This window comes from Pterocles gutturalis, unplaced genomic scaffold (assembly GCF_000699245.1).
Source record: "Pterocles gutturalis isolate BGI_N339 unplaced genomic scaffold, ASM69924v1 scaffold40621, whole genome shotgun sequence".
Classification (NCBI taxonomy): Eukaryota; Metazoa; Chordata; class Aves; order Pterocliformes; family Pteroclidae; genus Pterocles; species Pterocles gutturalis.
Genome location: NW_010106896.1, coordinates 435 through 27,091, shown reverse-complemented (window position 1 = coordinate 27,091; position 26,657 = coordinate 435). Strand labels below are relative to the sequence as shown.

At 39.7% G+C, this 26,657-nt stretch overlaps 2 protein-coding genes across 2 annotated transcripts; one reads left to right on the top strand and one right to left on the bottom strand.

The window, feature by feature from the left end:
• Positions 1-238: 238 nt before the first annotated feature.
• Positions 239-19,663, top strand: EIF4ENIF1 (eukaryotic translation initiation factor 4E nuclear import factor 1). The gene is given in 19 exon segments (XM_010087927.1): positions 239-357; positions 3,630-3,703; positions 4,488-4,615; positions 5,150-5,445; positions 6,113-6,314; positions 7,566-7,741; positions 9,427-9,472; positions 9,475-9,561; positions 9,895-10,074; positions 12,193-12,422; positions 13,659-13,730; positions 14,106-14,289; positions 14,784-14,863; positions 15,220-15,359; positions 15,522-15,606; positions 16,322-16,454; positions 17,620-17,958; positions 18,177-18,341; positions 18,871-19,663. Coding segments are annotated over 19 exon segments (2,955 nt in total). The 5' UTR covers positions 239-261; the 3' UTR covers positions 19,113-19,663.
• Positions 19,664-22,019: 2,356 nt separating this feature from the next.
• On the bottom strand, positions 22,020-26,434 carry DRG1 (developmentally regulated GTP binding protein 1; the record flags this gene model as incomplete). The annotated part of the gene is made up of 7 exons (XM_010087928.1): positions 22,020-22,207; positions 22,717-22,839; positions 23,812-23,979; positions 24,190-24,320; positions 25,063-25,232; positions 25,783-25,852; positions 26,259-26,434. Coding segments are annotated over 7 exons (938 nt in total), but the record flags the coding sequence as incomplete, so codon positions are not given.
• Between the last annotated feature and the right edge of the window lie 223 nt (positions 26,435-26,657).

Sequence of the window (26,657 nt, the reverse complement as noted above, 5' to 3'; positions counted from 1 at the left end):
CTCGTGTCCCGGCCGTGCCCGCGGGGATCTTTGTTGTGCTGCGCCGCTGCTCCCGGGCTCGGGGAGCGGGGACGTGCTTCGGCGGAGCGGGGGAGCTACAAGTAGCGAAGGCACGTTAGGAGCGCGCTGCTCGTCTGCTGTGTCCGAGCGCTGAACAGGTTGAGGCTGGAGGAAAATGCACCCGCTAGAAATGCGCGTCTCCGAATCTGATGGCTTGGGTTTGTTTTGATTAGGTCCGTGGTCAAAGGCTTTGAAGTAACCATGGATAAAAGAGGAGGCATAACAGAAACTGAAAATGGTGATGCTTTCCTGGAGCTGAACAGAATTACAACAAAATACCCACATCGTTACACGAAGGTTAGCTCTCTCCCCTTTCCTCTGCAAGTTGTGCGTGGAGTTGTTGGTTGTAGCTGCAGAGTGGGAAGCGGATGCTTCTGTGAGAGGTGAAGGCTGAAAAGTCTCCTTCCTGGATTAGGATTTGCAAGATGCTATAAAATGAGCAACTTGGTAAAAGTGATGTAGCTGTGCAATCCTTGTACAGCTTGCTATACTTTTGATTGCCACTGCCTTATTTTAATATCTGAACACCTTGCCGCATGCGCTGGAGTGATTATGGTAGAGACTGAAGTATGTTGTTCTACCAGCTTTCTCAAGCGCTTGCATTGCATAGTTCTAGTTCTGCTTTAGCAATGTGCCCTTAAGAAGTTGACCAAAATGCTTCCTTGTGGTAGATGCCACTTTCTTGGAAAATGCAGCACACCAGATCTTATCAGGTGCTTTTTTAGGTGTTTATTAAGATGCCTTTTGTGAACTTAGAGTTGTGCATATTTGGCTGCTGGAAGCTTAAGCACTTATGAATTCAGCCAATGGTTAGAGTTGAAACTTTACACAGGTGCTTTTGTTTAGCCTTGATACCTAAATATATGCATATGTGGAAGTGCAATATCTAAATAATTTGCAAATAAAGATTTTTTTTAAGTGCTAAGTGAGTTTGATATGCTGTGGGGTTTAAGGTTCAAATCTTACTTGGGGTTTTGGTATTGCTGCTGAAACATGCTTTTGGAAAGAGTCTTTAATGGTGGCTGTTTTTCCTGTTGCTGAAAGCTGTGGGAACAGGTGGTCATTGCTTTGTGGAAATCTATTAAGATACTCTGCAACAAATGGCCTGAAGTGTGGAACAGGGTGAGACAATGTGCTGTTGCTGACTCTGTTATCTTATTTGAGGAATTCTGAACTGTTAGCTTCCTAGTAGGTTGTTTTTTAAAAGAAAAAAAAGTTATCATTGTGGCTCTGTTCTGTTGAGATAGTAGGGCCAGCTTATTTGAAGTAGACATCAACAGTAAACCAAGTGCTTCAGAATTGGCAAAACTTACATGGGAATAGTACGGCTTTCTAATTCTGTCTAACTTCTTGGAAAAGATGTAAGCTTAACCTTTTAAGGTGCAAAGTATACGATTGTTTAGCCCTTCTTATTTTATTAACTATGAAGTGAAGGACAGGAGCTGTCTTTAAACTTTAGATGCTGCTTCTCTAGCAGCAGTACATGCTCTGTCTTGCCCAGCTTCTCTCAAGACTAGTAACTGAAGGCAGCTTCAAATTCTGCTTGCTTTTTAGGGCAGTATTCAGCTAGTGCTGGTGGTAGCTGTACACTGAAACTGATGCATTTGTAGCTTCAGTTTTGTTAATTAAGTACCTACAGTTCTGCTATATAGTTCAGGATAAAGTTGCAGAACTAGTGCCAGAAGGCATCTAGTCTTGTTTATCTGTTGCTTTCTGAGAGGTCTAAAGTCAAGAAATGCCAGAAATCAATCTGTGTTAAAATATCTCGCATGATATGTTTTTTTTTTTACTAGTAACATCTTAAATATAGTGGGTTTAAGGTGCATGTGCAGTCAATATTGTAAGCCATTTCCACATGATCCCATTTCCTACTAATTAGGGGTGGGAGGAACACTGTTTCAGGACATGTGCTGCTGATTTGGAGAGGGGACTGATTTCCTTTAACAGTTTGTATTCATTTACTACCAGTAGTAAAGCAATTGGCTCATAGTATGCATCCTTCTAAGCTGTTTGAATAAAAGTGTTTAATAGTGGCTAAACACACTCCCACCACCCACTTAAAAGTACTAGTGTGTGAATTAAACAAAAAAAAAACCAAAATGTGGAAGTGCCAGTGTTACACTCTCATAATAGAGGAGATTTATATAGTCCAAGCTGTGTCTTTTCTAGTGTGCTGGAAGCTGTTGCTCCAAGGGTACACAGCTAATGAGCAAAAGCCAAGGAACAATTCAAATTTTCCTCACTTCAATGGAAGAACTGCAATAGGATCTGATTGAGAGTCTATGGACTCCCTCTCGTGGCCAACACAATAGTCCATTTCAAGTCTGATGATGGACAGTGCAGTTAATACTTGTGATATCTGCATCAGGCTGTGATAGCATTATAGATCAAGGTTTATTTTGGGAAGCTGTGGGCAGAGAGGCCAGTCTCCCTCCCTTCAATGGAACTCTTTTTGCTTAAGACTAGTACAGGGTGATGGTTGGATATATATGTAGATGTCTGTGTGCATAATCAAGGTTTGTCCAGCTATCAATCTGCCATGTGGAAACTTTCAAGTATCAAGCTCACATAGCTAAGGAACTGATTTTAATCACATGGGGTTAATGATGTAAAAGCTCAAGAGGACATTGTAATCTTGGGAAAAAGGTAAAGAGATTTTTCTCTTTCAGTTTGTCTGATGTGTAGTGTCTGCTGTTAGGATTTCTTTATCCTTCCAGCTGCCCTCTGGTTTCTGCACAGTTCTGAATCAATTCAGTGTGTCTGGGAGTGAGACAGACTGAAGAAAGGTAATCTAGGGAGAATGAGTAAGTTTAATTAGAAATGTGCACCTTGACTGCAGCCAAGTTAATGCTGATTCAAAGCACTGATAATCACACCAGCAATAATGCTTTTTAGATGCATTACTGTCGATTGATTACTAGTCTGCCTCAAATGACTAGTCAGGGGTGTGCAGTAGTGAGGACTGCATTTGAAAGCTGATAGAAAGTAGGGAAAACCGAAGTAATAATTGGTTTCTTGTTGGGTAGAGTGGATAATTGTATAACACATGTTTAGATATCTTGGGATTGGTGGTGGTCAGAAATGGCAAGTGTGCCTGGAATTTCCAGATCTACGTTAGTAACTGATATTATGGTAATGCTTTTTTTACCTGCTGAATCTTAGATTGCATTAAACACAGCAATTTTGATTCCATCTTGAACTGACCAGCTCCAGTATCCATGATGCCTGTCTTGCTTCTAAACTGAACTGTCCAGGGAAGCAAACAGGTAAATGTGTATGATGTGAACAGCCTTTGAAGTGGCAATGAGGAATGAACCTGGCCTAGTAAGGCTTAGTGCTTCAAATAAGTTTTTTTTTCTCAGTGGCCACTGGTAGAAGAACTGAAAAATAAACTTGCTGGCTAAAGTCAACTTTTCAGTGCAGTATTTCCCAGGAAATGAAACAACACATTGAGAAACTTGGGTTGTCAAATTAAAACACTAAATTGAACAGCCAGTCTGGAATAGATCTTTTGGGTTACTTGAATCTTGTCTGGGTGAGGATTGGAACTAACTTCTTGCTTTTTCTAGGAGGAACTGCTGGATATTAAAGAGCGTCCCTACTCTAAGCAAAGACCTTCTTGTCTTTCTGAAAAATATGACAGGTATTTTCTTGATTATACAAAAACCATATATATTTGTTTAAAAATAAAAGTTTAAGTTGCAAAAAATTCTTAGCCAAGAAGTGCACTGACATTGATGCAAGTTGTATGTGCTCCAGAGTTCAGTGTATGACAGTGTTTTCAGATGTACTGATCTACTAAGAAAGGCTTAATGCTCCAGCTAGCAACTTTGTGCTTTGAACAAAGATTATGAGATCCAGCAGAAAATAACTTCACACAGCACAACTCTTACAGACAGGCAGGAAAAACTACCAAGAATATAGATGGCTGTATAGCACAGGCTAGGTCATGTTGTGACAGGCTGACTTGTTGCAACTCTCCCATGTTGACAGTGAGCTTCATTTAAAAATGAAGGTGAGAGCGTAAACAGCAGCATCTTTACTATTCAGATTATTTTATTGTGCAAGTAAGTATGAGACTGAGGTAAAATTTTCTGATTGCTTAAGAACAGCGCCATATGATCTACTTGAGCTATTTTTTCAGTGTACCGGCAAATGTCACCAATAACTAGTGGGACAATGTGTCCATATTTTGTCCCTTTTATAATCTGATGCTGGATATTATACTTCCTTACTGTTACAGAAGGAATCCAGAATACCATGTATGAGGTGATAAGTAGAGTAAGGCAAAGATTTAGAAGTTGGGTGTGAAAGATATTTTACTTGTGCAGATGGCTCGTCAGTGAATTCTAGGTTTTCAGCAGCAGTACAATGAATTATTTATTAGACTACGAGTAGCAAACAATCCTGCAATTTTATTTTCATAGTGATGGTGTCTGGGATCCAGAGAAGTGGCATGCATCTTTATATCCAAGTTCAGGAAGAACTTCACCAGTGGAAAGCTTTAAAAAAGATTTGGATTCAGATCGGACTTCTCTTATGCGTAGGATTGTAGGTAAGTGCGTTCTTACAGCACAAGACTCAAAACAGAACGTAGGCTGTTGGCAAAACTATTCTTTTGGACAACACAGATAAGACCAAAAAAGTCTCTCTGAAAATTGTTTGACTGTGTAGAATAAATGTCAAGGAAATTTTGGTTGCTCCAACTATAGTCTAGTTTCTGGTAACTTATCTAAGAACAAACTTAGGTAGCATCAGTTATTATATGCTGCTGTTCTTGCTATACAATAGCGAATACATATGTAATAATGCAAGTGCAGAGGACAATTTCGCTACAATTCAAGATTGAGTACTCAGGAGGTCAGGTGCTTCCTAGGAAACCACAATGATTCCTCAATATCCAACTGTAATTTTTTTTTTAATCTGCCCTTCCTGCTAGATTTAGCTTTGCAAAAATCATGAGTGCTTTCCTTCAAGAAGCTCTGGGGTAGCCTTCTGTTCCATAGCCTTGCTGCTGTTATACAGATAACTAGCTTGCATTTACTAATACATTAAATTCAATGCTTTTTATGTGGTCTTTCTCTTGTAGATCCAAGAGAGCGAGTGAAAGAAGATGACCTGGATGTAGTCTTAAGTCCACAAAGGCGAAGCTTTGGAGGTGGCTGTCATGTAACTGCAGCTGTTAGCTCACGTCGAGCAGGGAGCCCATTAGAAAAGGAGAATGATGGCATTCGTGTTATTGGTGGCCGTAGGATTGGCAGTGGAAGAATTATCTCTTCTCGTAACTTTGATAAAGACCACCGGGGTGGTGAAAAAGACTTGCGTGATTCTAGAGATGCAAGAGACCGAGATCGTGAGAGGGACTACAAAGATAAACGCTTCAGGGTTTGTTCTTTTTTGATTGCATGATAAATTAGATTTTTTTGACACTTTGCATTGAAAGCAACACTGCATACAGCAGTGAAGTGTTCCATGCAAGTAGGCCATTTCTTCCTAAAAGCACCTTTATGGTGTAAAGGGTGAGCACTCCGTGCTTCAAAACTGAAGTTTTCAATCCTTCAGACAGATCAACTGGGATACATCCAATACTGTGTATCTTACAAACCTGCTTTCTGTGGTAGACTTAATAGCAAGGTATTCAAAACTCTAATAGTTCATTGGTAGTTCTTGAACAAGCATTGTCTTAACCTCAGGAGATGGAAGCTTTCCATGCTTTCAGCCTTTTTTTTTCTTTTCTTTAAAAAGGAGGAATCACTAGCCTACCTCTCAGGATACAAAACTGAGTGGATACAGGCACTTGCAGACCAATAGCCTTTAGTGTAATGAAGCAGAAATTCAACTGTGAAGCTTAAAATTTAAAAGCCTACTGAGCATGCAGAGTGTGCATATAAACCCTAAAACAAAACAACAAAAAAACTCCCAACCAACTAAAAAACCCAAAACAAAAACCAACCCAGAACTGGTGTGAAAAAGTTGTCATTTGCTTGGGAGGTCAGGGAGGAATCTTACGAAGCAGCATTTTATGGTTAATGTTTTTATTATCCCACTTCAGAGGGAATTTGGTGACAGCAAACGTGTCTTTGGGGAGCGAAGAAGGAATGACTCTTACACTGAAGAGGAACCTGAGTGGTTCTCTGCTGGTCCCACAAGTCAGTCTGAAACCATTGAGCTCACAGGCTTTGATGATAAAACTTTGGAGGAAGATCACAAAGGGAGGAAACGTACAAGACGACGCACGGCCTCAGTAAAAGAAGGTAATGGCAAATTTGACAAAAGCTTTGCTTGTCTGCTGATATGGCATATTGCTGGGTAGAGAGGTGAATGTTACAAATACAGGCAAGTGTAAAGAATAATGCAGTGTATTGACCTTAGTCTTAAATTTGCCTAGTGTTTTGTCATACTGAAGCACAAATGTAAAGCCTATGACTGTTCAGATTGCAAATACCTTTAAAGGATAAAATACTATTTTTACAAAAGAAAGGCAGGACCAAGAGGCTGGGGAAAAAACCTTGTATGGATGTTGAATGATTCTATGAATTTGTAAGCTATTAAGTCTTGTCCACTTCTGTATCCTGCTGGGTGCTAAAGGCTTTGTTTAAACTAAGCTAGTGCTCTGAGGGGCTTTAAAGTTTTTTCCTTATAGTAATACTAACATTAGGAACACTGAATTGGATATACAGCTGCCAGTAATATAGCTTTAAGCTAAATTTGGAGACTATCTGAATTTGTCTGCATTCATTGGACTTCAAGCCCATAATTACTATTACCACTGCAAAAGCTGTAGTATAATCTTTTCTGAGGCAAGAGAGATGACTATGACCTCTTAATGCTTGAAATTATGCAGGTGGACAACATAAACCAGAAGAATTCAGTTTTAGTTGTGTATTCATTTAACTAAAACATAGTAGTTTCAAGCATACTAGGTCTGTAGTCATGTCACAACTTCTTTGCAGCACCTGTGCAAGCTTGTTGGGTCTTTCAAATTACACATGGTTTGCCCCTGCTAGAGGAGTAGGAGCAATATTTCTCATGTTGACAATATTAAGAACTCATGTCAAGTACCAGCTTTCAGGGAGTCTGCTCTCTGGGGCACCTAGGAAGAAGGCAGGAGCTGCCAAAAGATTCTTGATGGAAAAGCAGCAGCAGCTGTTAACTTACTGTAACAGCTGTGTCTGCTTGGTTTGACATACATCTGACATGTTCTCTGTACTTCCTGCCTTGATCAGGATGCAGTTGTTTATGCATGTTTCAATGACAAATCTTATTTTCTTGAAGTAGATAGTCTTAATTACAGACTAGAAACCTCTGTGCTAGGAGTTCTTGGGGGTGCCAGCGTCTGTTGTGGCAGGCTGTAACTGCACAAAATAACTGAAATATCACCTAGGTGTCTGGATAAGTGATCCTGTGCTTCTAATTCCTAGGAAAAGGCCCTGACTGTTAGACACTGTTCCCATGGGAAACAGTCAAGTTCAGTGACTCAGCAATTATTTGATTTTCTTTTTAAGGGATAGAATGCAATGGTGGAGTGGCAGAAGAGGATGAAGTGCAAACTGTCCTTGCTAATGAAACTCCAGCAGATCAAGAAGTTCCTAGGGAAGCTGTTTTACAGGAGCCAGCTCCAGGAGAGTTTGACTTCAATGAGTTCTTTAACTTGGATAAAAGTGTTCCTGGCCTGGCTTCGGTGAGGTTTTGTTTTTTTAAGACTGGCTGTATTAATGAGAAGCATTTTTTCTGCTGCTGCATTCAGTGAAGGCTAAAACTTCTTGCTTTGTGGAAGCTGCTTTATGCTGTGTGTAACTTTAAGATTAATTTGCAGAGCTTTAGCTTTGGAGTGTTAGAATGCTACTTCTAAAGTGTCATCCCTGCTACTGATACCTAGGAGGTAGTAACAAGGCTGTGAACACTTGCACCATGATTTCTTCCAATAGTGAATTTTTACCTCCAGCCGTGATTTGATGGGGATTCTGGTACTTCTGTTGGTAGAGTGCAGTTCTTGAACATCTGATCTCTAGCAGTAATAGCAGATCTTTTGGTGTTCACTGTTTTTAGTCTGAAAGCTGTAACGGGGCTGTGTCTTACCATACTACTTCTTCACCACAAGAAGGGGTAAGCAGGTCCAGCAAGTACTGACTGAGCATGGGCCTAATTCATAACCTGCTGATGTTTCTGTTATAATCTCTCCATCACTAGGAAGAAAAGCTGTTCTTCACTGTTCCAGATAGTATAACTGATTCGTAGATTTGAGTAAAAAGACTTAGTGTTGTAGAAAGGTAAATGTGTTTTAAAAAAAAGTGTTCTGACAGCAAAGAAACAGACCTCATACAGGTTAGTAATGCTAAGGTTTGAAAAAATAGAATCCTGACCTAATCTTTAATGTGGAAAAGCTGCTCGCATTAAAAAAGGTTCATCATATGGTGGCAGTAATTCAACAAATACATAGTGGAGAGTTTGTTCACCCTATAGAAGACATCTTTGGCAGGACACTGTTTCCTTTTGACTAAAAGTAAACGTGCTGCATCGTGAAACTGCATCTGTGCCTGTTGAGCAGGCTTTGAACTGTATGCTGTCTTGCAAGATAGGAAAAGCTTTAGTTTAGGTTAAATTTTATAATGCGCTGGTTTTTAGATACTTCTAATGATTAGCAAAGAAGTAAAAAATCACTATGAAGTGCAGCGACTTCTGACAGACTAACTTGATGAAGTACTGCTTAGTGACCTCAGTCCTGCCTGGAGGGAGAAGGTGCTAGCTGCCAAACTTTGATGCAGACTCTGAGTGGAAGAATGCAACCCTCTTCTTATTCCCAGAATGGTTCAGTATGTGAAGTGCAAGCAAGTAGCTCTTAGCTACTGGCCTTCTCCCCCAGCCCTCATGGGATGTTCTCAAGTCAAGGAGTATTGGCACTTCATTCCTTGGCCAGTGCTGGAACTGAACAGATCATGATTGCATAAAATCCAACAGATCAGAGTATTCCTTTTGTACAGTAGTGGGGACTAGCCTTGAGCCATCTGACTGTCAAAATTACTAGTTATAATTTGTTTTAATTCTTGAAATGCTTCTCACTTTTTTTGGCACATCTGCTTTAAAATGGTGTGGTTAGCAGTCTTTGGATGCTCTGATTATGCTGTTTCAGTTACAGTATTACTCTGAACAAATATTTGGTATAAATATGATGTATGATGGGTTATGCTAACCGACTACACAAATGCTGCCATATTGGAAGGCAGTTCAAAGCTTCTGAACTCTGGGAGCAGCATCTAGTCTGTAGCAGAAGAATTGTGGTTGCACAGTAAAGCTTCTCAAAGATGCTGCTGATCTTGCTTCTGGTAAGATTATCTGTTTTTTTTTTTTCCCCCCCCTATAATCTAGATGATAGAGGATGTGCTGGGGGAAGGTTCAGTGTCTGCCAGCAGGTTCATTTGTGGTTTTCTAATCCTAGTCGTTCTGGAAGTCGGTCAAGCAGCTTGAGATCTACACCACATGAGGAACTGGAGAGGCTAGCAGGTAAGACTATAGGAGAATGCAGGGTCAGATGGCCTCATTCTGTATTCCTTCCTACTCATTGAATAAAAACATGGCAGATAAAGCTTTAGGATAGTGAATTATCCCACAGTTTAAACACTTGACATTCTTTTGCAAGCTCTTGTAAGCAGCTATAAGTTCTTTTTTTATAAATGTTCTTGTCATGCTTCCTGATGACTTTCCAGCTGATCTTGGGCAAGTGGTATGAGCCATAACTTTTCGGTGACGTATTGAAGTTGGTTACCAGTGTATGTTCATCTTGAGACATTGGGTTGGTAAACTGATGTCGCAGTGCTCCTGGTTTTGCTGTTTCAGGTCTAGAGCAAGCCATTCTCTCCCCTGGCCAGAACTCTGGAAACTACTTTGCTCCCATTCCATTGGAAGACCACTCTGAAAACAAAGTGGACATCCTAGAAATGCTACAGAAAGCCAAAGTGGACTTAAAACCTCTTCTCTCAAGTCTTTCAGCCAACAAGGAAAAGCTTAGAGAGAGCAGTAAGTGCCTCTTCAGAAATTGTTGAGTTCTTGTGATGCAGTATCTCAAGGCAAGAGGCTTGATATTCTAGAAAGCTCAACTGACAAGTCCAGAAGTAGGAAGTGTTATAGGTTTACTTACGCTACTGAAAACCCAGTATTCCAATTTTGATCTCATTTGTGTCCATATCATCACTGACTCTTTTCATCCTGATCACAGGATGACATCAGGACTCTATCAGACTGCTTTACTGGCCAGTAATAATCACAAGATAAGACAATGCACGTCTTGATCTGACTTTCCAACTTAGTCTATGGCATTTACATAAGTTTTTGATACTGGAGACTGGTAATGTCAGCTCTGAAACTGGCATTTTAACTCTGGCTTTAACAAAAACTTAGAAGTGTAAGTCACTCTTGGAAGCATCTATAATGGATCACATTGATCTATTAAGTATCAGTATCTAAAAAGATGAACAGTGGCTTGAGGATGTCAGTTTTTTCAAGTGTATACTGTAAACTTCTCAAGACTGTTGCTAGCATTTGAAGCTCAGTGATCTATGCTCACTGTTCAGTGCAATAATTACATAACTAACATTGAGATAAATCTGTTCCTATGTTGTAACTCTTTTGCTAACTTGGCTAGAATCATGGGATTCCAGGGAGCTTAGTCTGCTAGAATTCACTTCTGCTAGCATCAGCTGTTCTAAACAGAGTTCAGGGCTGACTTTAAACTTAATGTCCAAGGGCACCTCCAAGTTCGGGATTTGCATGTTTGGGCCCACAGCATGCATGGAGGGTACAGAATGCATGTGTTCTTTGAAATCTCAAGGTCTAATTCTGAACTGGTTTCTCTTTGGCAAGCAGTGTGTATTGCCATGTAAACTGGACTAAACAAAAAGGAATGCTACTCTGATTTGTGTGAAGTAGCTAGGAAGGAAAGCATCCAAGCACTGCAACTATTCTTAAGCATCCAGCCTGGGAGTAGGGAGTGTTAGCCAGCACATGGAGAACATTTTCTTAATTTGACTTTAATAGAACTACTAGTCTTTTCTGTGTTCTGCTTAGTCTGACTTTCCTACTAAAAGCTTTTTAAACTTTGATCCTCACAAACCAAGGATGAAGGAACAAAAATTGTGGGGAAGCTTCCATTCACTCAGAAGTACCTGATGTGGGTTCTGTATTCCCATAAAATGCTGTACAGTTCTTCAAGTGTTGTGGAGTTTTCAAGTCAATTCCTCTCCACCAACATCATATTTTCTCTCATGTTCCATACTGCATGTCTGCATCATTGCTTCTTTTCTTCACCTTCTTGCCCAAATTTCCAGTAAGTCTTATTTCTTTGCGTCAACATCTGCTACAGCAACCCATGGCATGCTCCTGTCTCTTCCTTTTCTCTTAAGGCGCCATACCTCATACTGTGTGTCAGCTGGTCCATAAAGCATGTCTAGACTTGATGTCAGGCACTGACAGATACTTATATACTCATACACAGGGAAAAAGTACTGCTTAATAACACTTGTGCTCTATTCAGATTATGCCAGTGAAATCTTTCTATAGTAGCTTTAATTTCTGAGCAAAAAAAATCTACTTCAAACTTTATGCACCTCACACTAAGTGTGTAACTGAGCTGCCAGAGTATCTCAGTTTTACAGGTATGTATTCTCTCCACTTGTGATACCTACCTTCAGACAATTTGACGTATCTTACACTGTGGCTGTGAGACCATCTGGTCTCGTGAAGTACAGGATAAATTGAACTTTTGTAATTGAATAAGAACAAACTCAGCTGTTGCATTAATATTCTTTGTTAAAAGCAGGTGAAGTTGTAAAATGTAGTAACAACATGTCTTGCAGGATAAATTAAATCTAGTGAGAACTTATCAGTTGAAAACTAAAGAGGTTCTTGTGGAGTCTTACATCCATGTAGTTGTGTGTGGCAATACTCCTAATTTGAATATGAGAATATCAGTTTAAACACAGGCCAGACATGGTTTGATAGCTAGTATGAGTATCAGAAGATAAGTTTTTGGCTGTTCCTTTTTTGGAAACAACTTGTATTCAACACCTGCATAAGAATTATTAGCTCGCTTCCAAACAGAGAAGCATGGTTTACCAATAATTCTCCTGTATTTCTCAGCACATTCAGGAGTTGTACTTTCAGTGGAAGAAGTTGAAGCTGGGCTAAAAGGCCTGAAAGTGGATCAGGAGGGAAAAATTGCTACTCCATTTATGGCTGAGCAAATGGAGGAGGCACTGAATGTCACTGGCTCCAGACAGATCAAGAAAGATGGAGATATGACTGCATTTAACAAACTAGTCAGCAGTATGAAAGCAAGTGGGACTCTACCTTCACAGCCCAAAGTCAATGTAAGTAGCAGAAACTTGGCTTTTCTGAACTGTGCTAAGACAAGGCATGGGTTATGAATAGGGAACCCCTCACACAACCCTTCTGATAACATGTGAGCCATGACTGGATACAGCAGCATGATGTTCAGTAGAGGCTTACATTTAGAGTGTTGTTGCTTGGAGGGGGAAGTAAGGGAGGTGCTTTGGTTCTCCTACACTTGAACTCATGCTGTCTGAACCTTATTTAACATAAACTAATGCATCTGTTGAAAAGGTACTGTCTATGGAACAGACCTCATCAGTCCTCTCTTTATGGAAGGCTTGCCAGTGTTAGTTTAATGGTTGTCTTAGTGCTGCTATTAAAAGGCATCTGTTAAAATGCTTGTAGTATGGGTACAGCTAACACTTAGCTGAAGCTCAGATGTCTTGCTTTAGTGACTTTTGTTTTAATAGAGGTATGTCAATGCACAATCTACTATTTTAAACTTGGATTTTTTTAAATTATTTCTACCAAGATGAAACTAAACTGAATACTTGTTAGATGAAAGATTAATATTAAACAACAGATGATGCTAAGCTTTAGCCTGGAAGAGACGGTAGTGTGAAATTTCATCCTGCCACTAACTGCCTAAACAGTATGCTTGACCCAGAAGCTATCTGTAACTACTTCTAGGCACCATAAAATACTTCTAACAACTGAGTAAGTCTAAACCATCTGTTTTTCCTGACAAACTACACCCAAGGACTTCTAGCCTCATCCCACTTCACTAAAAGACAGTGAAGAATGTAAATTTGCCCTGTGAAGAATTTGCAGACTAATTTCACACTTAAATCAAGACTCTAATTTCTGGCTGTCCCTTTACATTGACATGTAATTTTGATGCATAGAGGAATATCTTAAATTATTTATGTAACATACACTTTTCAGTTTGTGCATAGTTTCAGTTGACCATTTGGTCCAATGTTTCATCTCCAGTTTACACAATTATATAAGTTCATATACCTTACTCAAACTTGAATAAGGCACATTGAACTTCCTGTACATAATGTAGCACTAAGCATTTTTTTAGCCAGGGAAGATCTGTGAGCCAGCTCAGCCCTTAACTTTGCTGGAATTTTATTTGGCTGATGCATAAACTATGGTTCTAATAGAATAGGTGAAATTATTTCTGTCACTGAGACAAATGTGGATTGTCTCTTAATGAGTTTGATACTTGTTGTATCTACATCTAACTTACAATGTTTTCATTTTCTTAGCAGAGCCTTGAGAGCCACTTAATGTCACCTCCAGAGATGCCAGGCCAGCCTCTATCAAAGAATATTCTGCAGGTACTTCTTACTGGTTGGGGGAGAAGTACTTAAGTGTATCCCCAGTGGGAAAACAGAAATTATTTGAAAATTAGACATTAAGGCAATTATGGGATCAGTAGTCAGACATTACTCTAGAGAGAGGAAAGAGAACTAGGCACTAGTTCAGTTTACTTAGAAATTTGTCTTTGTTATGCTATTTGCCATGATTATACCTTGAAAATTAAAAACCTAAGTAGTTAATTCTAACAACACTCCAGAATTGGTGTATCTAGTTGCCCAAGTTCACCTTGTCTCTATAACTTGCTATAAATAGTGTAGCCTATAGTGTAGTAAAATGAGCTCATTCGTATAAATTGATCATATTCTGAACATTCTTTCATTACTTATTCTTAGGAACTTCTTGGCCCACCCATTACCAGACCTGCTTCATCAAATGTCTTAAGTGGCCTGATAGGGGGTTTGGAACCTGCAGCCTCTTTACTGACACAGAGAGCACCTTCTCCCCCTATTCCACCTGTGTTTCCAACTCGAGCTGCTTCTGCAGATTACCTGCGCCATAGAATATCTTCACCCATTGGTGAGTCTAGTTGCAAAACAGGTTTTTTTCTTTTTTTATTACTTGAGTCTACAGAACAATAAAAACTTCCTGGCACTTGGTGGGTGACTAGGTCAGTGTCTGCCTCTTGAGTGTAAGATGCCTTTTTACTTAATGGTTTCTCATGTTAAATTAATCTGCAAAATATGTAGATGTCTGTGATGGATTAACTAGATGTCACAGTAAATTCTGGTGTGGAGTAATATGCTCAGCTACTGTATAAGAAGACAATTTTCAGGGACTACTTGGCCATTTGTATTGCAAAATGCTACCAGTGACCTCTCTGTAGGTCTCCAGCCCAGTGACAAGGAAGAGATGTGGTTCTGTGTAGATGTAAGGGATGAGCTGAGATGGATGATTCCTTCTTCACAAGGAATCCTTAATTCCTTGTAGAATTGTTTAACTTATGGATGTGTACTGTATATATTGGAATAAACTGTTATTCCTTTTAAATACAACTGTTGAATGTTCTTTAGGTTTTGGACAAGGTTCTCAGCAATTGCTTGGTGATCCATTTTCAGGTGTAAGGAAGCCCATGAGTCCAGTTGCTGCACAGGTTAGATTAAATGCTTTTTGCTTAATGTGTCTTCATCTTTTTATATTGTGCGGTCTAGAACTAACTTGTGGAAACACAGATTTATCTGCCACATTCAGACAGACATTTATGCTGAATCAAGCTCACTCTGAGTGTGAGGATGCAAAGTCTACAGTCTCAAAACTTCATTGTAATTGGACCTATCTTAGAGTATCTTAAGTACAAGATTTTTTTTGAAACTTCTATTGTGTCAAAAAACAGATGGCTGTGGGTGGGCAGACACTTTGAAGACATTAGTAGCTATAGCAGTAAACATTCAGTATCTTAAAAAACCCTAATCAAATACAAGCTTTGTTTTCTATACAACTCTGCTTCAGATGAGTCCCTTGGAAATACAGCAAGCTGCATTAGAGGGACTAGCATTGCCACATGACTTAGCCATACAGGCAGCAAACTTCTATCAGCATGGCTTTGGTAAACCCCAGATGGACAAAAGCAGAGATGGCTACAGAAACAGGTGAGTAATTTAAGGGGTATACTGTCAACTGATTTTTAATGTATTTTCTTTCACTAGATATTAGTACTAGTGATTCAAGCTTGTGTTGGTTCTTGTTAATCCTGCCTTTGACTCTGTGCCAAGAGTGGAGCTGCTTCTTACTAACTTCCTGTCCGTTAACAGGCAGCAGCGAGTGACTAAATCGCCTGCACCAGGACACAGAGGGAATGCCTCTTCTCCAGCCCCTACAGCATCCATTACTAGCATGGTCAGTACCTAACGTGTAATGACTGTAGGAGAAGCTGTAGAAGTGTCTGCAGTAATTAGATTACAGCAGCTGTAACTGGTGGGAGAAAGGGAGGCCATAGAGGAATTAACCATATTCAGGTTGTATTGGTGGCCACATGATACAAGAATGAATTACACTTGTCTTCATTTTGGAAAACAGCATTTTCTGACAACTGTCTTTATCTAAAACTGAAGAAGCACCATTAGTATTACCTTGACTGGGTCTTCTGAAACCAAAGGAAGATAAATACGAAAGCTCAGGCTCTCATTTGCTACTTAGTTTTCAGAAGACAAGTGCCGACTATCACTGCTAAATCAAATAAGTACTTATGTTTGTATACCAAATGAGTGGCTTCCACAGATGCTATGTAAGTTTGAATGGGGAGGAAAATACAAATGAGGCAGTAGTTTTCTGCAGATCTGTCACCCCTGAGTTAATACAGATAAGGCAGTTCTGTAGGAACTCCTGTTGAGCTCCTGTTCTGAACCAATAGCAAAGAGGAAACAGCTGTAATTTAAAATACAGCTCATCTATTTTGTTTCAAGCCTGTTAAGGTACATTTAACTTTGAGAATGTGCTGGCTTTAATAAAGGTATTTGACTTCTGCAAAAGCTAGAATTGACCACAGCTAAGATAGCATTATGGCCTAGATGAGCACTGAGTAAGGTGTTGCTTCTTACTATGTTCTCTGCAGCTGTCTCCTTCCTTTACACCTACCTCGGTGATTCGCAAGATGTACGAGAGCAAGGAGAAGAGCAAAGAGGAGACAGTTTCTGGGAAAATGAAAGTCAGTGATGGTAAAGATGAAAATCGGAGGCCAAATGAAGGTATTGTACTGGCTTTAAAGTAACACACCCAAAAGAGATTTGGAATAGAATCAGAGAGCTTCAGCATATAATATGCCCAGGGTAACTTTAGACATTCCCAATGTGTGGAGATGAGGAGGGTGTAGAAGTGAGCCTATACTGAGAGGAAGGGGTAGAGCTATGGAGAGGATACACTTCCAAGTGCAGTCTTTTAGCAGTGCTGGGTTTAAATCCATTTTTTTCCTTATCTGTCAGCTTGTGAGCAATAGTTGACACTAAGATCCCTGGACCAAAACTGTTTCTGTGCAACTGGTCTTGATGAACAAGCATATTAACAATAATGCTTCCATACCTCTCTACACCAGTAATTGAATACAAGCAACTTGAGACATCTTAACTGAACAATCAAAGCTGAGACCAATTAAGCTCTTAAGTGATCAAGGAAGCATTTTGTCACCCTAACTGATGTAATTGGCTATTAAAAGGAAATGCTCGATACCAGTTGCCTGACCCAGTGAGACTTGCATGCCTAACTGCCATGACATTGTACTTCACTGGTAGCTACGGAGGTAACTTGCGGTTCCTATTATACAGTTGACTTTTTTTCTTTTTAGGACTCCAACTATTACTGCTACCTCAGCTGGTAGCAGATGATTCTAAGGTATTTTAGGCCTTGTCTAACTGATCTAGATGGTCTGTGGAAGTAGCTTCTTGAGGTGCTTTAGTGTTCCAAATCTTGCTAAGCAGATGTCAGACATAGAAGGCTGCTGTTAACCCCCAGACACATCTAAACTGAAAAACCACTTTGGACTAGATTTGTGGCACTCCAAATTATAATCTTGTCTAGGCAGGATCCCTTGTACCTCCTGTTGCCTTTACGACTGACTCGTACGTGCTGGCAGTTCAAAATTTCTAAGAGGAAAAATAAGAATTCAAGTGGAGTTACTGCTGATTGTGACCTAATTTAAGCTTGCTGACAAGGGATTTCTGTGGAACATACTCCTTCTCATTATTGTTTTGAAACAATTTGAAGAGCATCCAGGAAAGACAGATGCTTATTATTAAATATATATGACAGAAGTTTAGTCCTGGAATCTAGCTATCAAATCAAGTCATTAGCTTTAATCTTCATTCAGTATAATCTCTAGCTGTGGACTATAATAGCTGTATTCAATTCTAGCTACAGATAACCTACTATCTAGTTCTGTGGAGAATGCAGATCAAGAAACTTTGCCCACCTTAGGTACCAAAATACCTGCACTGCAACGCTCTGCATGTTCCACACCTCTTAACCAAGCAAATCGTTGCACCAAAGAGCAAGACTACAGGCCTAAGTCAACTGGTAGAAAGACTCCTACGATGGCCTCCCCAGTACCAGGAGGCCCTTTTCTTCGTCCTGTTCATCAAGTACCCCTTGTTCCCCATGTACCAATTGTACGACCTGCTCATCAACTGCATCCAGGATTGGTCCAGAGAATGCTGGCACAGGGGGTTCATCCACAACATCTTCCTCTGCTGCAAGCAGGTAATCCATACTTTTTGCACTTAAGTTACTGCATGTTCTCTGTAAGAGTGACTTTATGTTAGGAACAGCTCAAGCTGATACTCTTTACTGGTAATATTTATTACATGAAAACTTACCTCTATAACCAGGCAATAAATTCCAACCTATCTAAATAAACTTGTTTTGCTTTAAGTTCCTTATGCTTATTGCTAAGAAGTTTCCTCACTCTTGTTCAACAGGTATGCTTCCTCCTGGAGTGGACCTGTCTCACTTGCAGGGAATATCTGCTCCCATCCTTGGCCAACCTTTTTATCCGCTACCATCAGCAAGCCATCACATCTTAAATCCACGCTCTGGGACACCTTTGCAGCTAGCAATGATGCAACAGCAACTACAACGATCAGGTAGGCTAAAACGTAACAGGAGTGTGAGTTTTAGAATACTGACAAGCCTCTTCCTGGTACTATACTTGTTGGCCTTTTTCAGTATAGTGTGCTAACAGGAAGCTACTCTTAATTTAGATACTCATTATCACTAATCTTGTGTGGGTATCAGAGCAGTTTTGTCTACTGTAGGCCCGTATGCCAGAAGCAAGTACAAGCAAAGCATTCAGTTTCAAGATATGTGGTGCTATTGACAGATGTGCCTTTTGCAGCACAGGTGCAGTCTTCCTTTCCTTGCTGGGTGAGAGGCCACCCACCTATCTCAAATTCTATTTGATGCTTATCTTCTGGCTAAAACCTGCATGACACTGTGTCCAGAACTGGCAGTGTCAGGCAGTTTATGTGAGTGCCAAGAGAATAAATGTGGGGCCTGGATTTCTGAGCGCTAATAGAATTGAGTAAAAGCCACATTCAGCTCACATGTCTTACTATGTGATTGTTCTAGGGCAAATCTCAGTGTTGGGTGAGCATATCCCTCCACCTCTAATAGCTTTACATTTCACAGGCACTGGAGCACAGGGATCACCTGCTGGTGCACAAACAACCCCTCAAAATGTGCTGCCTCGGACTGGATTATCTCATGGGCACACACAGCTTGACCATCGCCCCAGCCAGAGAAGTGGCTCTCCCATTGGCCTTGCCAAATGGTTTGGTTCAGATGTTTTGCAGCAGCCTCTCCCTTCCATGCCATCCAAAGTCATCAGTGTAGATGAACTGGAATATCGTCAGTGAACAGTGACCACTGGGTGGGACACTTGCGATTCTTTAGACTGGATAAAAATGTCCATAGTCAGGACTTCACCTCTGTTTGTTTTTTGGGGCTTTTATTTTTAGCACTCTGTGCAAAATTTCTTTTTGAGAGACTAAAGCACATGGCACCTGTCCTGGTCTCATGTCTGCATCAAGACTAAAGGATCCATTATGGCTTGAATAGTGAAGCCTGAAGAAATTTAGATGCAAGACAAAGCCAGTTTAATCCTGGAAGTGTCTAACTTTTTGTTTTGTAAGATATGTGAATTAAGTGCTGATATTCTCTAGTGTAGAGGTAGCAGCTATAGATTCCTCCTGCAGAAAACTAAATGTATAGACCCTTGTGTACAGACTTGTGTATAAACAATCTTTTGTACATATACACATAGAATAGCCTTTTTGAATCTATACAGCTGTACATAAAAGTAGCTGGTAACAGTTGAGCTTTAGTTGTGCCTATGGTTTGGATCTTTCTCCAATGTACATGTGGGACTTTCCTTAAGATTAAAGTTGCATATCCTAAGTGTGAGTGAACAGGATAAAGTTGCTTTGCCTTTTCTTGCTGCTCATCTCCTCTAGGTCTCCCTCTCACATTCTTCTGTCACATACTGTGCACTCAGTGTAGCTAAAGTGTCAAAGTAAAAAGCCCACGTCTTGCTACCTGTATAACAAAGGTCTGAGTCCTTATGTGTATGACTCTTGCCACCAAATGAGACAATTGCTTAGTCTTCAAACAGCCTTGAGGATGGGACCTGTTACAGTAATAATAAAGCCAGATCTTCAGTCTGCCAGAAGCAAAGAGACGATAGGTACCTACTGGTCATAGTTCTTTCAAGAGGGCTGGTGCTGGTCCTTGTTTAGCTGCAGTATTTTCCTTGTTTTAATCGTTCAAACCAGTTGCTAAAGGTCATCAAAATGGAGAATTTAAAATCCTCACTCTTCAACTCCTCAGTCACAGCTGTGGTATGTTCAATGCTGCCTTCAGTTCTATTTATAGAAGGGAGTCCCAAGAACTGTCCTAAATCTAGTGTGCATCTACTGATGCAGTTACTGTGAAATTTGCCTTTGGAGTCTTGTTCTGTGGCTTGAAGGGGGGAGGATGGGGTAGTTTTGGTGATCTTACTGTGTATATTTGGTTTTAAAATACTATGTTCCTTTTAAGCCTGTTACACTCTCCTGAACAGTTAAGTGTTCTCTTCCATCCTTCTACTGCATGGTTCCCCACTTCACTTTCTCACTTGTGTTGAGTCTAGTACTGCTGTCATGTCCTCTATCTAGCTTAGGCCATTGTGCTCTTTTAAAAAAGGTGAAAGCAAAACCAGAATTCTCACGGACTTGCTCTTTCTTAGGTCTCACTGAATGCAAAACCAGCAGCAGGGAAAAAAAAAATCACTTGACTGTATTATAACAATTGCCAGCATGCTGTGGTGGGTTTGTTTCAGTCCAGCAGAGACAATGTTGTACAGAAGTAGCAAGCTGAAGTCTCCAATGTGGAATCTGTTGGGGGTCACCCATACTTTGAGTGGTTGTTCCTAAAACAATCTGTGTAAAACATGCAATCACCAGCTTGTCCTTGTAAGATTGTTTTCATACTTTTTTAACTTGACACTTTCCCAGTAACATTCTGTAAATAAAGTTGATTCTACCAGCTGTCTGTATCAACTTCTCTGGAACTAAACTATAATCTCAGTATATGAAATTTTAGTGTTGTTCTTGTGCATAAGTTAAACCATGGTTTGAGCTGAATCTGTAGAAAATTTCCACTTTAGTTTATCTTTCATGGTGGGGGAGAGGAACAGTCTGCTCTGATAAAGGCCTCACTGAAGACAATGAAATTGCTGCATTTAAATGTTTTTGTACAGCCATGGTTAAATGTAAGGGATGAGATTGCAGTGTACCAGAAGAACCTCTAAGGAAAGGGTGAATGAGGTTTGCTGTTCAAAGCTTCTCCTCCACATCCTCCCAGTTAAGGCTGTTAATCCTAGAACATTTGCAGTAGTTGATCTCACTGAGGTAGGACTTGACTTCTAAGCTTAGAAAAAATATTAGGGTGAATCTTAGGATTCAAACCTTGATTCTAGTCTTTCTTAGCAGGCTCAGTAGCAACCACTGTTGCAAGGATGTAGTGACTGAATGCGTGTCTGAAATTGCTGAACTTCTTTTTTTATATGTGCGATAACATGAGAGGGAGCACTTTTGACACATTTAAGTAAATATCCCCACTTCTTTCTTGTAAGAGAGCTACAAGAGGTAGCTAGAGGCTAACATACTTGACAGAACTCTAGAAATGAATGAAGTTAAGCTTTTTCTTTATGTTAATCATTCTGTTGCTTTTTTAACTGATATTAGAGTAGCCTGCTTCTCTTGTGCAACATTTGACTTCTCTAAGCTAAGCAGGACCTTCCTTTTAAGAAAACTTACAGCCACTAACACAGTAAAACACAACATCTAGTTTACTTCTACTACTCTAAACAACTGAAAAAGTGACTGCTCATGACCAGAACCTACCCTCTTTTCCATAACTACAGGACTATTAATAGCCTTGAAGTATTCAGGCACAAACACTTCAGATTAAGGCAGCTAGCACTCTATGTCCTCTAGCCCTGTTTCATAAGATAAGGTTCTCCAGCCTCTGCTTTTCATGTTTTGTTCTAATTTAGAACAAAATAAGTCCTGATGTGTGAACTCTTTTCCAATTTGGAAAGACATATGTAGCAGTAAATCATCCCAAGCATCAAAGCTTCCTTGTAAGATTTTGCCCTTGTGAAAGTCACTTAAAGTGAGTTTCTAATCTGTAAATTCTCCAGAATGGGGCACTGCAATACAAGTTGGCCAGAAACACCGGTTTTACCATGCAGTAAGGTATTACCATAAAAAAACAATACCAATTTGCTATAGGTTTGATAGAAATGGTCTGTTCTTTGCCACTTACAACTAATGACAGATTTTGGGCACAACAGCAAACTGTGTAACAACTTTATTTCTTCACAATCTGAATAACATCCTCATCTTCAAGAGTATGGTCTTTACCAACTTTTTGAGGGTTGTGTTTAACAGATGAACCCCAGACCAGTGCACTGAAAGGAGAAGAAAAATCAAATTTTAAAAGCTTAGAAGTATAATATGCAAACAGCAGAACAGCAGCTATTTCTGTCACAAAGCTAATACAGACAGCAATGCTTAAGAGCTATTTTTATTCTCCTGCAAGTACCTGGATGAGTGGTCTGTGTGAACCAGACTACAAGCAGATCAAAACAAAGTGTGAAGTCACCCAAAGTACTTGTGCATACAGGACCAGGGCCTGTAATGCTGCATCTATCACTACTCTCAAATATAAAGAGAAACACTTTCCCTATAGAGGAAATTTATCCAGGAAAGAGCATAGGAATATCCAATTAGTAATTTAAGTGTTAGGTTTAATTGTCATAGATCTATTCCATTCAACATTTAAAAAAAAAAAAAAAAAAAAACACAACTAAAAAATCAAACCCTGTTTTCCCTTCTAGTTTACAAGAGAATGAAAGAATATACCAGGAAGCAGATTCTTTCTATTCTCTATAAATTATTCTTTTACAATAATACTTACTATTTAAAGTCTTTAATGAGATTTTTGTGGATCTTCATGCAAAAATCCTCCACTGTGGTCTTGCAGTAAGGTAGTACCACAGGAGAGGTGTAGTCTGGGAGCTGTCCTTTAGGTTTGGTGTAGCTGTAACACAGATGGAACAGTCAGTCAATACTAAAACCTCCTCGTCATTTTCAACCCACCCATCATTAAATTGTCACTGTCATCCTAGCTGCTTGTACTGACTTCCACTGTTTCAGTGGTGACAACAGATATTCTGTAAATTGTTTGGTGTTCTTAAACTGAAAATGCATCTGGGTAGCCAATGGCTGCAGGAGGTTCTCCCTTGTAACTGTAAAGGTTTTTCACTAGTGAACTTCCTGTAGTTGCTTAAAAAAATGAAACAGGAACAGCTGATGGAAAAGAACATCTACAGTATTATGGTTCTGACTTGTGATTTTTTTTTTTTCTGTGAAAAACTCAACATATTTTAGGAAAAAAACTGACAAAGTCTATAGACCAGATACCTAGACATACTAAATCCCTTTTTACAGTATATTTTATATTGTCACAAGAAGGGAGATACAAGTTTAAAAGACTACAATTACTGTATTATGAGTATTAATAGATTCATTCGTAAATTCATCCAAAGAAATGCATTAGTATTATGAGATAAACCTGTAATAATTTATAGTAAAAAATATCTGAAAGGCTAGATGAAGAACTACATTCAATTCCATTAACAGAGCCGAATACATGTCACTCATAAAAGACTGAAGCAAGGGACCTCTGAAATTCAAGCTTTGCACTAAATTTGACCAGAAGTCCCTGTTTTCAGGAATTTTTTAAAACTCATTTTGGACTTGATTTCACAAGGTCCTCATTTAATTCCCCTACAAGAAGTTCAAAACATAGCACTTCTGACTCTTAGGAAACTCTGTCCATCACACAACAGACAAGAGGAGCACAATCTCCGATTTACAGTTTAAACATTCTTCAGTGACAAAGATGATATCATTTGAAAGCTACAGTTCTAAACTATATAAAAGAAATCATCATTCATCCCCTCTTGAGACATTCTACACAACTCCACAGAAGGCAGCAATTGGGACTCACATTCGTACTAGCTTCAAGTAGTCCCAAATTTTCTCCAGCAGATCATCAAAGTTCCAGCGATGATGAGCAGATATAGGTACACAGTGGGGTACTTTGTAAATAATGTCTAGTTCCTCAATGGAAATCTGGTCAATTTTATTTAGGACATAAATACATGGGATGTAAACCCTGCAAAAAGAAGAAAATACCATTACAGCAGCCTAGCAGCAGTACACTGCTACCTTCAAGCTTCATATTTCAAAAGGACAGTAAGGTACTAAACAGCATTTGTTAATACCACATTGCTCACTTAGCTTCTGTGGGAAGCAAACCTCAGAGACAATTCTTTTCTTTGTAACATAAACTGCAAGTATGCCAAACCCAGGGTCCCAATGGTACCTGTTCCCTTCAACAACGTCAATCAGGTCATCAGCAGTGGCATCGCTGCGCAGCGTGACATCAGCATTGTGAATTTTGTACTCTGCTAAGATGCTCTTCACTGTTTCAGTATCCAGCTCACTCTGAGGACACTGAAGGTAGACACAGCATTAAGGCACGGGAGAGTTTACAGTCAAATCAAGTGTTACAATGAATAATGCTATCACCTAGCAATTGCTGCATATAGGTTACTAAAAATAATACCTGCATTGTTAAGTTACTGTACTTGACAATGATTTTACCATAGTTAACCTCAGGAGAGGGGAAAAAAGATGTAAGTCATAACAGCCTTATTTGTATTAATGCCACTGATAGCTGCCATCAGACATTTCAGAAGTAATGTTTCCTGTCAATACAAACCTGCATATCTACTAGTTCAGTGCACAGACAACTACATGTTATTTGCCTAGAGATCCCAGAACAGAGTTCTGATGTTTAGTATCTCTGGCTATTTCTACATTTTTAAAGATTCAAGCATTACATGGAAAATGAGTAGTCCAGGTTGCGAGACCTGGAACTCTGAGCTCTCTTCTCCAGAAGAATGCTGTAGCTACTAAGCAAGAGGCAGTTTTTGCACACCCTCCTTAGGGCCTCAGAACTTGTAATTGTTGGAAAGTGACCAAGCCTCTGATTTAGGGGTGAGGAGGTTGTCAGACTCCTAGGACAGGTATGGATGGCCTCCAAGAAAACTAACCAACTACAGCACAGTACAGTATGTCAGCTTCCAAAGAAGTCATACCACACAATGGTCTCAGGCACACCATTACCTGCAAATCCCTCTTTCTTCAAGCAAATTTTTTTTTTAATTTTGGTTAAAGAAAACTTCCAACTTACTGTGGCTGTAAGGTTAATGCCTCCTTTATCCTTTTTTTTAAAGCCGATATTGGGGGGCTTACTATTCAGACGAATTCCAAATCCCTCCAGTTCATTCTCAATTATTTTCTTGTGACCAAGGGGTTTCAGCACATCCAGAACAATCAGAATGAGATTACAGGTTCGAGCAACTAAGAACAGCAAAAGAAAATCATTCCTCAAAAAAGTACGCTCACACAATCTGAGACAAAACAACCCAAAATATGGTTTAGTGGACTATGACAACATCCAATCCCTGAAGGCCAGTACACTGCTTATTTTTACATTTCAGTGCAAGACTGAAGTTTGTGATGCTGGCAAAGCATCACCAATAGACAGAGCCTCACATGTTATAAGAATCACAAAGACTGGAAGAATCTTCCTTTCGACATTTAGACCCCAGAATGATGACAATAAGCTAGGTAAAGAAATGAAGACAGGAGCCTTATTTAACATGGGATCACACCTGCCTTCAAAACTGGCAATACATTTTGACTGCAATGTCAACACAACAAATGCCTAAGGCCAGAACTGAAAACAGAACAAAATTAAAATGGCTACTGCTTCACATCAGGCAGATCAATTCCAGGATACAATTCAGCTTTTTAAAGACATCAGAAACAGGGATCCAACCCTTCATTCTCATAAGCTGTACTAACTGAACCAGGGATAGGATGCTGTCTCCAGCTCTAAGATACTCACCTGCAATGACTTGCCGTCCTCTGCCTTTACCATCCTTGGCACCTTCAATAATTCCTGGGAGATCAAGTAGCTATTTGTTCAGAGGAAGGAAAGGAACTCATGGTAAAAATATTTTTCTTCACGGAGAAAATAAATCCTACTTTTACCTTTCTCCTAAACCAGCTGACTGCGGCAAATCTGAATAGAATACGGCAAAATTGTTTCCCCTTTCATTCTTACATATTGTATTATCCCCACTGCCCTACTGGTACAATGGAACAGATCATCTCATAGAAAATATGAGAACTACCACAGGAACTCCCCAGAGCAAAGTGAAATGCAGGGTTAAAATCATACGTCATGGAAACATTTCCAATGTATTCTCAAGCACTTCTACATCTCACTTCTAACCTGCTAATGTCAGGCTAGACAATGAGCCATAACACCATTGCATCCATATATACAATCTTATTCTCACAGACACAAAAAGATCTCACCTGTATCTTTGCTCCTTTGTATCTAATGACTCCAGGCACAGTAGTTAGTGTAGTGAATTCATATGCTGCCACTTCAGAGTACACACCAGCAAGATTACTTAGAAGCGTAGACTTCCCCACTGATGGAAAACCCACAAACCCAATTCGGGCATCACCTGTCTTTGCAACATCAAAACCTGCAAATAAGGAGCAAAAAAAGCAAAAATATTCATTTAAAGATTGCCATTTTCTATCTTCTAAGGTTCTGGAGAGCAGTCCCATTATTACTTTTTTGCCTGAGTGAAAGCCAGGTAAGCTTCCCTGCAAGGAGGATGAGAGCACAAAACAGAGTTCACAATCTATATTGCCTTGCACCACTTTGTCTGTATAACACTCTATGGCATGTACCTGTCAAAGTGT